Source organism: Phyllostomus hastatus, unplaced genomic scaffold (genome assembly GCF_019186645.2).
Source record: "Phyllostomus hastatus isolate PE091 unplaced genomic scaffold, TTU_PhHast_1.1 phas_scaffold_46, whole genome shotgun sequence".
In the NCBI taxonomy this organism is placed as follows: Eukaryota; Metazoa; Chordata; class Mammalia; order Chiroptera; family Phyllostomidae; genus Phyllostomus; species Phyllostomus hastatus.
The window spans coordinates 39,297,773-39,315,453 of NW_025334032.1; the positions used below are offsets into that span (position 1 = coordinate 39,297,773).

The 17,681-nt window shown below is 45.0% G+C and overlaps 1 protein-coding gene across 2 annotated transcripts in view; it reads right to left on the minus strand.

The window, feature by feature from the left end:
- TENM3 (teneurin transmembrane protein 3) overlaps positions 1 to 17,681 on the minus strand; it is a 562,235-nt gene that overhangs the window by 162,289 nt on the left and 382,265 nt on the right. For both annotated transcript variants that reach the window (XM_045821208.1, XM_045821209.1), the window contains one exon: positions 7,671 to 7,908. In XM_045821208.1, coding sequence (XP_045677164.1) covers positions 7,671 to 7,908 — 238 coding nt within the window. The remainder of the gene's footprint in view (positions 1 to 7,670; positions 7,909 to 17,681) is intronic.

The following is a 17,681-nucleotide window of genomic DNA, read 5'->3' on the forward strand; positions in this document are numbered from 1 at the left end:
AAGATGCTGAGAGTTTTAACACAGATCTGTCGGTCCACAAACCAATGTTTTTTCTGGTACTCCATGACCAGGGAGAAGCAGTGTTATATTAGTGCAGGATGTAATTGGAACAGGATAATTCTGGTAGTATTTTAACTGGTTCAGGATATGAGGTGAGATGCTAAGAAATCACAAAGAGGGTCAGAGCAGAATCAGAGGGGTTATCAAATAGAACGTATTAGGATTAGTTGGTTAATTGCATGTCTGAGAATTTAATCTTTGGGGCTAAGAAGAAAGGTTCTGAGAATGGTGTAGAAAACAGGCTTGAGATTAGAGGAGAGAGGGAAAAAATGGGCAAAAGTATGTCAAGGCAAAATAAAGAAACACAGAAAAAGATAAGCAATTATCTTTTGACAGGGTATATGCTAATTGGTAATGAACCCAGAAGATAAAATTTTAGAGGAAAAAACACAGTTTTAAACATGGACAACAATTAATGCTAGGAAAAGATAAAATCACCGTGTAGTAAGGATGTTAAGTACAGATGAAACACACACACACACACACACACACACACACACACACAGGCACACATTAAGGAATGAAACACGGTTTCACAGACAATATCAGTGAAGCGTCAAAGAACTAAAAAGCCCTCACAGAACAGTCGCGGAGGAAGAGAGGTGCCGGAATGCAGAGAGCAGGCTCAGAAAAAGAAAAAGATCAGTTATCAGCTGTGACCCAAGCCCTCAGGACAAACGGCACAGAAGACTGTCTGCTTGGATCCTGTTCAGAGAAGTGACTGGCAACGTGTTAGAAGTAATTAAAAATTCATTTCACCTGGTACTGTGGGAATTAAGGTTGTCACATATGAATATTTTTACAGATTGCTGGTTATCCAAGACCAAACATTATCACAGTATGCAGTATTTGCAATTATTATTTTTATTGATTTTAGAGAGAGGTGAGGGGTGTGTGTATGTGTGTGTGTGTGTGTGTGTGTGGGAGAGAGAGAGAGAGAGAGAAATGTTGATTTGTTGTTCCATTTATTTATGCATTCACTGGTTGCTTCTTGTATGTGCCCTGCCTGGGGACCAAACCCACAACCTTGTTGTGTCGGGATGGCACCCTAACCATTACTGTCAATCATCACTCTGACGGGATGAGCTATTGGGCCAGGGCCAATGTGTTAAAATCGCTGCTTTAAAAATCATTTAGGCCTATAGCAAATAATGGAATGCAAATTTTTCTTGGTATCTTCATTGCTACGAGAAACAAACTGGTCCCCTCTGATTAAACAAAACAACACGCCCGCCCTGCTGTACAGCGCCTTCGCCACGCCCACAGACACCCAGCGCTTTCAGTACCTCAAGTCAACGGGGGCCTAACCGCATCCCTCAAGGCTTTCACGGATTCATGCCAAACACTTACGACCTCAGCTAATCAAATGGTTCAAGGCCATGAACAGTTGCCTTTCATTATAATTTGAAGGTTTTTTTTTGTTCTCAAGAACAAAATTAGCAGACTTGGGGTTCCTTCCGACAAAAATTCACCTGCTTTTTGTTGAGTGACATGAACAGTGAAAAAACCGAGAGGTTTTATTCTGGTGAAATTACTGTTTGTGCTTGGCCTACCTAACACAGAAAGGTAAATTTACTATTTGTTACTATAAATATCCCAGTTAAGACAAGGAGTTTCCTTATCCATTGGAAAGAAGGGATCTATGTGACCATAAAAGAATTTGTTCAACTGTTAATCGATTAGGTTATTTTGTTCTATATGCAATGGTTGTTATTATAAGTTCCTATTTTTAAAAGACATTTATGGAGCATCTATCACGTACCACGTGCTTTACTCAAATTATTTCAGTTAGTACTCACAACACTTTCCTGAGTAAGCATCATTACCGCATTGAAGTTGACCTTGGAGATGATAGTAAGTTGGAGATGATCACATAGGTCGTTTAAGTGGTGGGTCTCGGATCAAAGACAGGTCTGTCTGCAGGGCACATGCCCCTCTCATGGTGTTCCCCTGTGTGTGTTTTCCCACTAGATCGACTATGATCGACTCACGAACAGAGAGAGCAATGTTGACACCCAGGGATGACTCCACAGAGACCGGCATGGTGCCTGCTGAACAGCCAAACGGAGGCTGTAGCTTTAGAACTGGCGAATAGTAATTCCGCCCACAAAAATCTTGCTTTGCCATCACTTATCTCGGTAACCATCTTTGAAAACCTCATACTTGATAGAATGGGGTCTGAATTTCAGTGAATGTTTTCGGGAACCAAGTTGTAATGCTGCTGGAGACACATGGTGTTTGTTCTTGGAGTAAATTCAGGATCAAACTTTATCCTTGTTTTATATTTTAGTGAATATACAGGTTACCTTGAAATCTAACATTTTACACTTAAAATGAAATTTGAACTTTTTGAAAAAAAATGCATTTAGCATGATAACTTCAGTATATGCTCCCTATTCTCTGAATACTGTGAGAAGCAAATAAAGACAAATATCTTATGCATTATTTTAGGAGTTACATATTTTGGCGGTCAACAAAAGTTTCTCCTGAGAAGGGGCTGACAAAGGGTCAAACATTTGCTACGACTTGGCACCAGAAACAAGAAAAGTTCAAGTTGGCAGTCACACCTGTATTCTGCGAATGGCTGCCTTTCCACTGCCCCTCACTAACCTCTGTCTCATTCTGTCCCTTCGGTACAAGGCATCCGGGGCTTGGAAGCCCCTTTACCATTGGGACTGAAATTTAGCAGGGAAACCACACATCCCCTCTTTGCCCAGGACGGCCTCAGTTTGCTCCTGCTGTTCCAGGGCAATTGTTCTGATTCTCCTTTCACTCGCCAATTGTCCCGTTTGGTGAGGAACTGTATGCTCCCCATCACCCGCAGGCACTGCGTTTGGGCTCCAATAGCTTCCTCCTCTCACTGAGACAAGGTTTTTTTTTTTATAAAGATTGTATTTATTTATTTTAAGATTGTATTTATTTATTTTTAGAGAGGGAAGGGAGGGAGAAAGAGAGAGAGAGAAACATCAATGTGTGGTTGCTGGGGTCATGGCCTGCAACCCAGGCATGTGCCCTGACTGGGAATCGAACCTGCGACACTTTGGTTCGCAGCCCGCGCTCAATCCACTGAGCTACGCCAGCCAGGGCTGAGACAAGGTTTTTAAGCCACACATTGAAACGAGGCTTAAACATAAACACCTCCTACAAACTATTATACACCATAGCTCGCTCTTCCTCTTTCTTTCCCTTTACCTGCAAGAGGTACACCTCTTGTAGACACACACACATCTCTTTATAGGCCTTTTAAGAACTATCGGAAGCACTAAAGATGAAATATTTGAAAAGATCTAGAATCCAACGGACTTCTCCTATTTTTAGTATGTAATTTCAGATGAGTTTACAGGGTTTTTTTTTGTTGTTATTTCTTTTGAACAAATGGAGATGGTGAGACTTTTAAATATTAGTTAAGAATTTCTTAGCCTAGGCCCAGGTCAAATTTTGCAGTTTGTATTTAGGAACCTTAGTCTCTTCATTTTTGCATCTCCTTTCCATATTCCGTGATATTCCCTTTCCTTCTAGGTACCCTGGGGTCTCTCTCCCCACACTTGAACAAAAGGATAAGACATCACGCAGTCAACTTAAGTCACTGCGTTACCTCTCTGGGGATATGTTACGTAATACCTTCAACAATGGAGAATCTCACTACACAGTACCTTGCTAAAGGCAGCTGGTCATCACCCGCAGGTGGAGGTGCAATGTTTCTATGGGGAAAACATCCCCCGGGTCCGGCACGGCTGCAGCAGGGAGGCTGCTGCCTGGACTTCTAATGGGCGAGGCTGGCAGGCCTGGTGCCCACAGGACTCTCCCTAGAACCACCGAGAGCAAAGATGAAAGTCGGAGAAAAAAGGGAATTTCAGCTTAGTAAATTACACTGCTGGCTAGGTACTTTATGTTTTTAAAGATGTAGCCATTGATTTCACATTAAAGCGGCCCAGGACATCTTGATGTTTAAATTAAACATGCAATAATAAAAAGGTGATTTAATATGCAATTTCATACATTAATAATTAGCAAAGCATTACTTGAACTACAAGGTAAAACGCTATGGGAACATAACTAATGAACTATCAATGCCAAAGTACACTTCATAATAAAACAAGAGTTGAATAAATGTTTTATTAAATGGTTACAAATGAACCATTTTGTTAACAGCTCACAGGGAACTGCTAGGCTACTTAATTCACATATATAAAGGAGGACCTTGCGGGCAATTAGCTTCACGACTGGCGAAGGTCAGGGCTTCTCCACGAGAGTCCCTGTACTGCACCTTTAAGAGCTGTGCTACCCGGGGCAGGTCTGAGCTCTTCCTCAGCTGCTCCCGAGTCTGGTCGCGGCTGTTATCATGCACCGAAGCAACTGGAGTACAGAATAAACAGAGGAGAAGCCATAGGCGATCAAATGGCCTGACAGTGAATTATAGAAAATATGAGAAACAGTGAGCTCCGAGAAGAGGACCTTCAAGGCACATTCCAAGCCAGCGTTGGTGCATTGAGGCTCGGATGTTTACTCATAGGCGATGACGAGGTAATGACATGCTGATGAACTGACTTGCAAACGTGCCTGTGGATCTTCACGGGACTCCGGGAGACCCGGACCCGACCTCACCTCCCCGGAGATTCCAGACCACAGCCACTCTCTCTGCGGAGCAGAAGTGTTCCGTCCACAGGAACAGCATCTGTCTCCAGCAGCGGCCAATGTTCAATTCGTCACAGAAAGGAAATCCACACTTTGACGGAAGCGAGAAACGGCTGGTGAAAAAGCTGCCTTTTACCAAATCAAAATGAAAGCGAGACTAAAACAGACAGGACAAGGCAGGAAATATTTATGTCTTCGCTACAGCCTCTAAGAAACTGAAATTCTACACATGACTGAGATTTCCCTGGATGATTGTATGTCAGCTTGTAACCAACCGCTATCAATACGCTGGCAGGAGGCAAGGGGAGGAGACAAAGAGAAGCCAGAGAGATCCTTAGCTGCACGCACCGAATTCCAGACGTGATGACTTAGATCCTTTCAAGCGCAGTTCCAGAAAAGTGAGTATCGGTAAAATGAGTATATGGAAAAAAACAAACAGCCAAAGATGAAACTACACAGTAGATTAAAAGCTTGTTCAAGGCAGAGACGCAGGTCTAGATAAAGTTGTTAACGTAGCTGAGATGGGGCCCGAGAAGCGTGCTCAGTGGGGGAGCCCAACGGAAAAAGGGGAGATCAGGGATGAAGATGACGGGGCTGCACCTCCAGGCCCCGCCCGGGGAGACCATCAGAGGAACCACAGCCACGCTGCCAGGACGGCGCGCTGCGTGCGTGCAGGTTGCTGCCGAGGGCGACGACCTTCCTCGCCTGCGAGGTGAAATGCTACGTTTCTCGAGTGGCAATAGCGTAGGACGTGGACACTGAGCGTGAGAAAATAAAACCATGCTACACACGAGCATTTTTCGCATGCTATATAAGCTTTAGATGTATTCTTCTTTACGCGTATATGAGATAATATTGTCTGGCAGATTTTCTACCTGTGCCACTTCATAAAACTACAAAACGCAGTGTGTGACGGCTCACTACCAGTACTGCTTTGAAAGGGGATTTCACCCGGTGTTGCTTTGATACCGCCCCCGAGTGATTTCTGAATACAGAGAAATCGGCTGCAACTTCGTATATATACAGCTGCCATGGGCTGTCCTCTAAACAGCCGCTTAACCTTTCACCAGCCAACATTCGCTAGCACGATGTGCGGGAGAACAAGAACACAGCTTGTCTTCCTCCAGAACGACTCCAGATCTCTTCACGACCAGATGTGGCTTCAAGGGAGAGTGTCTCTCCCGTGGACACTCCCGTGGACACTCCCATTGGGGAGCCTTTCGCGCTCCCCAGAACATCCCTAAAATGAAACACGCTTCTGATGACTTAACTTGACATATCTCATAAACGTTTGTCAAAACCATTATTGTCAACCGCAATGCAATTATCCCCCATTCAACTGGATGACTCAACTGCAAAATGACTTCTTTCTTAATAAATTTTTTCCGAATGACAGTGGTGAATCGGTGCTGATGAGTTGTGCAGTGTGTGCTAATTAATTAAGGTGGGTAAATTTGGCTCTGCGTTAATAACCCTAGCGGGGAAAAGAGTCAGTGTACATGACTCCATCTTAAGTGAAGAGATTTGCTGCCTGCCTATTTTTCCTGCACTTTCCAATTTCTCCCGGAAGAGTGTTCAATAACACAACATGCACAATAAACCTCAACGACTCTTGGCCGGCACTACAGATAAAAAGACAAGAGCATTTTGCAACCTTGTTCTTAGGTCAAGAGGGAAAGAAAAGACAGCAGGATCTTTGTTGTTGACAACTACGAGAACCTCCTGCCAGCGCATCCTCAGGGCCAAACTGGTTTAGATCATGCACTTCACGGCAAAAGGAAAGAGAAATGTACGCGTTGTGAGACCGTTTCTTCCTCCAGAAGCTAATTTAAAAGCTGATGCCAGTGGCGGTGAGGGGTGCTCTGGGGGGACGACATTTTAGGGGACACTCTCCCAGGATGTCCAGAGTCCTCTCTTTCCGGCATTTACGTGGCGAGGATCCGCTCCCTGTGAGTCTAACAGAAGCTCAGGGCAGGACAGAAAGGAGTACTGATGGGAGTGTCAAGGGCACGTGGCTGCAAAGCTGCCAATGAGAGAGCAGTGAGGTAGACCCCGCACTCTGCCTACAGTACGATGCAACGGGAACATAACTGTTGAGGTTCTGTCCGAAGGCAGAAGGGAACGAGGTTCGTACCTGGAGATATTTCACACTGGAGTGGATGAGCGCGACACCCCGCTTACTGATCCGTACTGTGGCAGTAACAGGCGACCATGTGCGGGCTGACCTGTGCGGGAAGTCCGGCGGAGGAAGTGCGCGGAAACCCCAGCAGGACTGCAGACGGGAGCGGGCCGCGGGCGGAGCCTCCGGGGGGTCAGCCATCGTACAGAAATGGGGGATTGTTTTGGACAGTTAAGGACCACTGGTTGCAAGATCCCAACCAGAGGATGGAAGTTTCAGAATGGGAGATTTCCATTCATTCTTGGGAAGAATTCGCTAACGGACTGTTGAAGAGTGGCTGGAATGTTTCAGGGAAGAACGACGGGAGAAGCTTGAGCGAGCGGGTCCCCTTCCCCCCATTCTGCGAGAAACTAAAACACCCTTAGTGAGCAGTCGCCTGACTCGTGCTGAAGTATCATATGTGGGAGTCCACTCTGAATCTGTGATGTGATGGACACAGTCCAGTCTTTGAAAAGTAGGGTGTCTGGGACCAAGTAGACGCTAACTGTGTTCACAGAGCCGTGGGACCGAGAATCACATTTTATACCTGTATTCTCTTCTAAACGTGTTTGCTGATTTGTACACAAGGGGATAGAGACAACAGTAAGGACAATTTCATTGACCCAGCAATCAAAACATTGACCAATAACCTTGACCTGTTCCTAGAAAACACAAACTAGAGGATAGAGGTTTGATACATTTCTCTTAGTTAGAGTTGGATGTGTTTATCTTAAAATGTTGTTGACTACGGCCGAATGCGCATCCGCCGTGGGGCCCTGGTCGTCGGGCGCTCTGGGGCCTCCCGGGGAGGAGTTACCTGCTCTCCAGTGGTGCATTACTGCCAAGGACCCAGCTGCCCTGCAGCTGGACGGACTCGGGTGTGGTTTGCAGCTCGGCGGGCAAAGCAGCCGGCGGGGCCGGACTCTGGTTCCTCCTATTCGTCAGGGAGTTTCTGTTGAGAGAGGTGATGGATGGGTGGTGCTGAGCGGAGTGCTGCTTATGGGGAGGTGGCAAGGGCTGCAGGGTGGGCTGGCCTTGGCTGTTGGCAGGTTGCTCTGAAAATAAAGAAGAAAGCGCATTACATATGCGTGTGTGTGAACACCCGTACCTGTGCATGCTGCCCATTTCTCGGCGATCTGCTGTACCTGAATTAGCATGAGAAACCGCACAGGCATCCATCACCTAATACATTTGCATATTATTCTATTAAGCGGGTGTTTGGTGACATTCTCTAAGAGCAAGTTTACCCTTGATACACAAAGTTCTAATTAATATACAACAGATGGTAAAGCTGCTTTTGGTTTTAATTTGTTTCGGATTTTTTTTTTTCATCTGGTTGTATTAACACCTACAGAAAACAGCATCTGACAGCTCCCCTAATGTGCCTTTAGATCCCAGCTTTTTTTTAAACAAACCAGCCCTGAAATTAAATGGGTAATTTCAGTAGAACACAAAGGTTTTCGAAATGCATATAATCCCTATAATTATTTAATGGAGTTTTTTTTAAAGCTTTATTTAACCGCAATAAATTATTACAAGCTAGTTGCTAAACAGCAGTCGACTCTTCTGGTTGCGCGCATTTCAAATACGGCAGATCTGCACCGTGATCCACTAATAGACGCTAAGTATTCTTCAGCAGAAGGTCACTCTGCGAAGCAGATGTTGTTTCATGGATATTTAACAGACTGAATCACATCTGATTACTACGTCAGAAGACTCGGAGACTTAATGACCGTTACACCCATTAGAACACACACAGAACAGATTTTCCAATTTCACAGCCTGCAGTAGAACTCCATTCCGGAGCAAGTCAGAGGTGACCAGAGTGACGCGGGCTGCTGTGTCAGGCGCACGAAAAATTTTGTTCTAAACCAGAATTTTGGTCATAGAGGATCTGGCAACTTCGAAATATAAACACAAGGCTAGACTGTAACCAGGGAAGAATTACCGAAAGCTAACAAGTCGTTAAGTTAAAATTCACAAATTCTGAGACCTACTTTTCAATCATATTATCTAGCTTTGAAAGTGCTAGCATTCACAAATATTACACTTTAGGGAACAGACAGATGACTCCTTAATTTAATGCCAAATTTATTACAGTTCCGCACACAAAAGATGTTAACTTTTTACTAAATGCAGTTCAAAGGGCACTATAATTTGAAAGCGATGTGTTAAATCATGCTATTAATATAAATGCACTTATTAACGGAGAACAGGAAACACAGTGATTATCTTTTATCTACAACGTGAACTCCAGCAGTGATTAAGCCAAATATTACAGACCAACATTGTAATTCTGGTTGTATGAAATGCATACACGATACATTATAATTTGAATATATATTATGGCTTTACAGGGTTCAAGAATTAAAATAACTCCTCCTGTAGCATCTAGTGTCTGCAATTACTGCATGCTCCCAGCGGTCTCTAATAACCCGTATCATATCACTTAACAAGTAATCATTCCTTAGTCTTGAAACGAGGGGCAGCGGTACCACCTACAGAAGAGCTGCTTCCTTACCCGGTCTCTCATCTTGAAGAGCCCCATACTAGAAACCAGAGAAACCTTGCTCAGTCCATTGCTTTGATGCTCATGACAAATTACGTGTCCTAACCTCAGCTTTGCCTTTGAGGGGATGGCAAGGTTCAAGGAGCACATAGTTTTAGTGGTGCTGGAAAGAAGGAAACTAACAGTTTACAATTTGTAGAAGATTTATGATCCAGGTTCCTACAGTATTAATTAGCTTTGCCTTCCCAAGTGCCAGTGCGGATGATTAGAATCTCTATGGGTGTCTTTTAGGAACGTTTCGAGAAGCTGCTAATCAGATGCTACAATAAGCTACAGTCACCAGGACCTAGACGAGGTTGGCGTCAATGGAATAGAAACAGAATCATTTCAAAGGGAAGAGTACTAAGACTGTGGCTAAAAACAAGAACGTGGGGTCAGATGACTCCGTGTTTTTAATCATGGCTCAAAAAAAGAGTGGTGTTATATAATCGATAACTTATTACATGTCTCATATATAGAATATATAAGATATGTAAGTTATTCCACATATCATCTATAGAATATATAGTTTATCCTATATAAAATTAGTAATGGGTGATTAATTCTATGTATTCTGCGTGCAGTACAAATTATATATTGGATATTATACTAAGCAGAGAAGAGAGCAGTGAGGTAGAAATCACGGTGGCATGTCTAATTCTGTCAGCAACATGACGGGCAACCTCAGCTTTCTCATCTGTAACCTGGAAGTACTAAGGCCCCATCTAACGATTTGTGCGGTGCGAGGGTTCCGTGAGACACACGCATTCATTCGTTCACTCCTGCCACCTGACCAACACTGGCCGAGCCTCTGCGTTCCCAGAGCGTGCTGTCGACGACGGGGAGAGCACTGTGTGAGTGGGAGAGCCTCACGGGTGTCGGATGGCTATTGAAAATAAAATGATTTTAAGATATATTACCATCAGGTATGTCAATGTGTTGCATGTAAGATTCTAAATCTTAAATGCATAGAATAGAAACAGTGGGGAAAGGCTTCCATTGAAGGCTTCAAAAATAACGAGGGCCACGGCGGCTTGCTCTAGGTTCACTCCTCCACTCCGCAGGTATTGGGGGGAGCGGACGGGGTACGAGGGAGGCTCCGTGCCTTCCAGGTGCGTGCTCTTCCCGGTTGTCCCTGCAGGTAACTGCGGTGCAGTGTGTTCTGTCTGCGGGGACCTCAGATGGTTGGACTCCAGAACCAGGAGCTCTACCAGCAAAACAGACGCAGAGAGTCGAAGCTTAGGCCCGTCCACGACTTGACAGAACGGAGCACGTGCGGAGTCTGAGCAGACGAGCTGAAGGGCCCGAAACTGAAACTCGGCAGCGACTGCAGGCGGAGGTGAAGGCCCAGGACTCGGCTGGAGGTCAAGGCCAGCTCTAGCGATGCCGACTTACAGGGTATGACAGTGCGTGGGGCGTGTGTTTATAACAACTTACTCAAGATAGAGTTAAGTTTATAAAGTATAACAAGATAAAATGAAATTAGGCGTCGCCAGAAAGGAAGGCAGAAGAACAAAAACCTGACAGCGGGAGAGATGAGATGAAGCCCAATGTGAGGTTAGTGGACGAAACGCCTGCTGTAGGATTCTAGATATTTCCAAAGCAGGCTACCAATCTGGTTCTAAATCATCTAGCTGCCAAAACAAAGAGGAAACCAAGACGAGGTACATGATTTGGAGTGTTTTCAAGATAAAAATGTAGAAGTGTGAGTGTCACTGGTACTGAGGACAGAGAGGAAACTGCCCTTTAAGTTCTCATAGGAAGAACGACCGAGTATCCGGGGCACGTGTTACGGCCAAGCTCCGGAGTTCACACAGACAAACCAGGGTCCGGGTGTGGGCACAGACCCCGAGAATCTAACACGGGCGGGCCGGGCCACTTCAGGGCACCACCACGCACGTCCACGGCGGCCTCTGCCTCAAGCGAGTCCAGCGATACAGGCTTTGCATTGACTCGAGAAAAAGCTTTGGATTATAGGGACTCTGAGATACGGACGGGACAAGTAGACTTCCCAGAGTCCCCAGGTTCTGGAAACAGCTCTCAACCTGTCATTTTACTCCTGGAAAACTCCAAATGGCCTTTTGGTGACTGTAAAACATACAATGAACTCTCCAGGTGAAAGCTATACTTATTCAAAGATAGCCCAAAAATATTTTTTCGAACGTTTCCCTCTGAATCCCTTTCATGTGTTTTTGTTCTGGTCACGCTTGCTGTCCGTCCCCTTTACATCCCCCTTGCGTTTCCACTGATGCTTCATCACTTCCAACTGGAGAGACATTCCCCCCTCCCCCCATCCTTCCACGCCCTAATCCTACGTATGTTAAGTTCTAAGAAAGATGAGAGTCCTTCTGTTCTCCTCAAGGAGAAGCCAGCTCTCTCTTCTCCGAGTCTTATTTTATCTGTTCCTTCTTCCATGGTTCCTTCACTTGCTTCTGTGTCACAACCAATCGTACAGGTCTCATGTCCCCTGTTAGATTCTCCAGGGGCCAGGCGCACATCTAATTCACTTTTCAGCCCCCTACGGACCACCTAAGAGCTGACACACAGTAAATACTCGCGAAGGAATCAAAGAAGAGAGGCGGGACTGGTAGACATCGGAGTCTGCCCACGCTGCCTTTGATGGTAAGATAATTGCAAATATGTCTTACTTTCCCAACGAAATCCTTACATCCCGAAGGGAAGGAACTCAAGTAACTTAAGTTTCCTCGGGTTTTCTCAGGAACTTCACTAAGCCTTGTACTTCGAATGTGCTGAGTGACTGGTGACATTTATGCAATAATAGCACCTGGGGCAGGGTGTCCCCTCACCCGGGCAGGGCACTAAGTCACTCACCCCATGGCTGCTTTTAGACGCGTGTCTTCAGACACAAGACAGATGTCCCAATATTTAACATCTATCTCTGGAGATGTGCAAATAATGGGAAGATTACATAACATATAAAATGATTTAAGATACGAGGTAATATAAAAAGTATACATTATCAGTTACCAAATACAGTACGTTTTCCTTGTATTTTAAAGCTTATGATTAGAAATGCTCCAAGTAAAACATTTAAGAAAGGGTGTAATTTCTGTTTTCAAAACAGTTTTCCTTACCCTTTTCTAATAAAAAATGGCACTACGTGTACTAGAAACTACGTATCACTCCCAACCAGCTCCTTTACTTGGTTCACTTTCTGCCTGTCTTTCCGCGAGCTCCTCCGGCTCACACACCTTCCACAACAGCCTGACCATTGCTTGTTTGTATCTGATGAATTAGACAGCAACCACAGCAGGTGTTTTAAAAAGCTCATAGTATATGATTAGTAAATATCAGATGGACAAGACATCGGTCGTTTTGCACAGCTGATTATTACCAAACAATTCAGCTCTTCGCCAGGGCCATCGAGGCTGACCAGTCCAACCGGGCAGCCGGGGCACTGACTGGGACCGTGGTCCACACTGAATAGAGGGGTGTCACCTGTGAGGCCGCAAAGCTAAGAGGGCAGATTCCAGTGTCAGCGACTCATAAAACCCCAATTCCTAGGAAGCGCAGGACTTACTGACTGACTCTACAAGGGAAGAGAAGAAACTCTGGACGCATTTCCCACCAACTCTGCTTTATGAATCAGGGAGGTGGCAGGTGCCATAGAGACAAGTGACAATAAATACGGGACATGGGTTTTTCATGGGACAGTTCTTTTTCAGTGGGGTATTTTCTTGAATAAGTTACAGACCTCCCTGAGCTTTATTTATTTCACAGTGCTTATTTAAAGGTGACAAGAGATACGGGTGCTTGACGTACAGTAAGTGCTATGTGGTAACTTATCGATGGTGGGGGAGACAGCCCCCTCCCCCTGCAGGGCAGAGCCGGGTCAGCAACTCCGACCATTATCACAGGAAGCAGGAGCCCACGACCAAGTATGTCTGAGGAGAACATGTTTCCTCTTATAGGTAAGCAAGCAAGAGTCAGAAATGTCGTAGGAATCAAAAATAAACCAGCTCCTTGCCAGTTCCCACAGAAGGGGAATCTGATCTCATGGTCCTGAGATGAGTCTGAGTCTCTTTTTCCCATGTGGCAAGGCTGCAGAATCGTGTCAAGAATTAGAAAACGAAAAAAAAAAGGAACACCTGGTTTGGAACGTATCTGGGCATATTTGCTGGTTTTCCAAATGAAAAGCCGCCACTGGCAGCTTCTGGGCCGTTATGGGCAACCCAGCTCCAGCGCCCGCCTGAGTTTCCGCTGTGGGCTGTGGCCTTCGGGGAGCAGAGCGGGAAAGGACTTTCGAACTTGAAAGCTGGGAGAGAAAACGATGCCTGCTGGGCGGTCGAGGTCTCCTGGTGCACTTGCGTGCCTGCACCTCTGTCCTCCTGGAGGGCTGAGGGGTGAGCAGGAGGAGGCTGGGGCCGGCACCTGCTTTGAGCAGAGTGTCCCCACAGCTACTCCAATGGCCTCGTCCACCCACCTCCATCCCTGCAACTGTCCGCAGGGAAGAGGGCCTCTAATTTGGAAGAGAGAGGAGAGCTAGGGGCTGGTACCTGTGCTGCTTTAAAACACCTGTTTGCAGTTGAGTCAAGTCTGCTAACAGAGACAAATGGGGGAGGGGGAGAGGGAGGGGGAGGGAGGGCAGGAGGGGGAGAGGGAAGCGGGGGGTGGAGAGAGACACACAGAAGAACTAAAACGCTTTTAGCTTTCCCAAACTGAGAAGCACATCCATCTGCCTGTGGCTTGCTTACTCTGGGCTACTAAGAGCAGCGAGTTGAATAAAGGAATAAACTGAGTTCCAGACTAGACCAACACAGAAGGAGCCACGCCCACTTCCTGGTGATTAGCAAAGGCAGGTAAAAGCCTCCTTTTCTGTATCAAACAATCTTCACCTCCTGGCTGTATCTTTACCTTGTCCTAGCTGTCTCAAACAAAACTCCAGTTTTTTTTCAAAATTTACTCTTCGTGTTGTATAACTTTTCACCAGATTAGTTTTGTGGACCCTGAGAAAGAAGACATCTACTAAGAAAAGGCCCCTGGAGGCTAACTGGGCTCAAATTTTTAAAAAGCAGAGCCTAGCAGAGCCTAGCTCAAATTTTTAAAAAGCATTGCTCCACGGGGGCCTCTCGAGCAAACTGCAACCCCGGGAGAAGCCTGCACTGGAGCCACCTGCCGGGCTGTGCCCCTGCTTTCTGAGCTGCCCTTGTGAGGGAGTCCCTGGGATTCTACTTCAACCAATAGGACTGAGGCTTTCCCCGCTCAGTTGGAGCTGCACAGCTTTGACCAACCAGGAAGGCTCCATTCTGACCAATCACGACAGTGCCTTTTGGACCAGTGAAACTTTGAGAATTTGGAGTCCTCCTTTGCATGAGGACAGACCAACCAGGGACCAGGGGAGGGGATTCCTGTCCAAAAAAGCCAGCTCCCCACTGGCTCTGGAAGTGCCCTTCCCTTTCCAGGGAAGGCCTGAGGCTGTGTCTCCCAGGCTGAGCTGGAACACTGAAGCTGTCTCACTTCCTTCTTCAGCACGTCCCAAACTGGAAATTCCCGCTGGCACTGAGTTAGTGCCCACCATTGGTTGACAGTTTTAACTACAGGGACCAGAGCTGGTATCACTGCTAGCTCTGGAATACGAGGCTACTACAAGCCTAGAGTACACGGACCAAACCATAGTTTTTGATTTTGGAAATCCCAACCTAAATTTTGGATTTAGCGTACTGTCTTGTCCCATTATCAACGAGCTCAGTGGCCTTCTGGAGGACATTGCTTCCCCTTGATTTTCAAATGTTAAACTGTGGCCACTACACCTCCTTCCTCTGGAAGGATCTGGTAGGAAGGATGTATTCGAAATTAAAAAAATATATGACATTGAAAATAGTAAATTACATATAAAAATGTCTCTTTTGCCCAGAAAATATCATATATGTGGCAGACGTTTATTTGTCATTACTTCCCTATGAAGAAAAGTATTACGTAGCAAGAATTTTCCTTATAAATGGGGAGACTTTAACTTAAGGAAATATGTGGTTTTAGTAAGACCACAGCTCAGTGGAATTCTGATCAGAGCAAAAAATTTAGATATTCAGGGTACTTTCTGCTCTTCTCCTTTCTTACCTGACCTCCAAAATACTATATGAAAAAGGTAACCGCCTTAAATGGGATAATGGAAATTGGTGAAGAAAGACCTCACCTCACTTGGAAAATCATGTTCACATAAACTTACTACTCCGGTTCATTACTCTATCTGTGATTCTCACGGAAGCCAAGAGTTTGAAAATGAATTGTCCATTTACATATCTGTGCAAGTCTCTGTTTAAAATTTGACACTGTGCAAAGATTGTTACCACAAAGTATCTGGCACAAACATTTCAGATAGTTGCATGCACACTGAATGAAAATTTTAAAAAATGTGCTTTAAAAACCATAACATCCCATATAAGTAAACAGTATTATTCTTATCACCATCACCAGACAATTGATTATAAGGCTATTCATATAAACACATTTGGGCATGAAAGAAAGATCTTCAAGATAAACGAGATGCAAAAGGAAGACTTGTACTGACCAGAAGCTATTATTCAAGTGAGCACAGATGAACTGATTTACTATACTTACTGAGTTAGTTGAGAATTTGGTTTAACTTCTTTAGGGTCATTCTTTGAAATGAAGATTAGAAGAAATCATCAAAGTACAAGTCTTTAAGTCTTTGCATTCTCTTTTTTTCTTTGAGGGTCCATTGTACTATCTACTCCAGACAATGTGGCAGCCGAGGATACCCGTGAAATCGCCTCAGCCCAACTGTGAAACGTACACTTTAGGTTAATTCAACTGGATTGGGGAGAAAGGATCAGCCAGAAACAGAGGGGAGAGACACAATGTTTCTGCCTGCGAGCTGACACGGGCGCGTTCCCGAGGAGAACCGCCAGCCTCTGGAGCTAGTCTGATGTGCAAGGATGCAGTAAACAATGCCCCCACCGCTGCTGAGACCCCTACCTGAGTTCTGGACCCCTGGAGTGCCATGCCCTCAGTCTAAGAGTGGATCATAAAAAAAACAAAACACCAAACCCTTCTCACTGCAAATGGAACAATAAGGAATCTTGCTGTGCTGTCTTAAGCTCTGGATGGGGAACAAAACAACTGAAAATATTCACCACCGTCCTGGGCTTCCCTGGGATGCCTGAGGTTAAAACTTACATGCACGGCGTGCTGGCATCCCAAGCCAAGAATTACTACAAAAAGCGGTCCTGTGTCAGCAACACTCTTTCCCGAGGCACCGGCGGAGTTAAACGCAAAACTGCTTTAAAAGAATACGCGCTAAGCCCAAGTCATGCACGATGAAAGCAGATGAAACTCTGCTTTCAGTGAGTTCACAATCTAAAATGACAAAGGGTAGGAGGAAACCATCCACCTGGGCCAAATGTTACACAGAAAATAAACAGCAGGAATTTTTATCTCCTCCAAAACTTTAGATAATAGAACCATCAGATAAAACTGTAAGCATGTTTAGAATAATCAAGGACTTAAAAATTATAAAATATAAGAATAAGGCATTAAGAAAAATATGAGGCAATTTTGTAAAAGGTACAATGTGTACAAATATGAAAGATGCAGCCACTGAAATCGGATAGGTACTGGATGACTTAGACAGTGTGTTAGACACAGGTGTAGAGAGGACCGGTGAATTGGAAAAGGGACCAAGGACACTCAGGTGGCATCGGAAAGACCAGGCGTGCTTCCGTATGGAAGAGTCATTCAGAGAGAAGAAAGATACTGGCCTGGCCAAACAGACCCTTAAGTTTTTTTTTGTTTTTGTTTTTTTTTCCCCCACAAAAGTGGAGACACATTTTTCATTTTCACCAATAACTTGGTTGATTTGGGCATTTTGAGCATGCTAGCTGTCTCCTGCTATTGGCTTCCAGTGGGTGGAGGCTGGGGGTGCAGCTGAATGTCTCCCAACGCATCAGACAACCCCACCGCAGAGAATCATTCAGCCAAAATGTCAGCAGCACCGAGAAACTTCGCAAACCACTTCTGACACGTTCGCTCCGTCACAGCGCCTTCTCCACACACTGCACAGATCTCTTTGGTGTTTCAGTTGCATTTTTACCTTTCTTTAAGTAATAAAGCATAATATACCAGACACGTGTATTTTCTTCCATCTGCAATATTAAAATGGCTACATAAAATGCCACCAATTTAAGTTTCTTTTAAATGCACACTGATATGACAGCTGTCACAATACCATCTAACAAAATTGTTTTGAATGAAGTTAAAGACAACTAAGCACTTACAGAGCCATCGTACGGAAAAAAACGA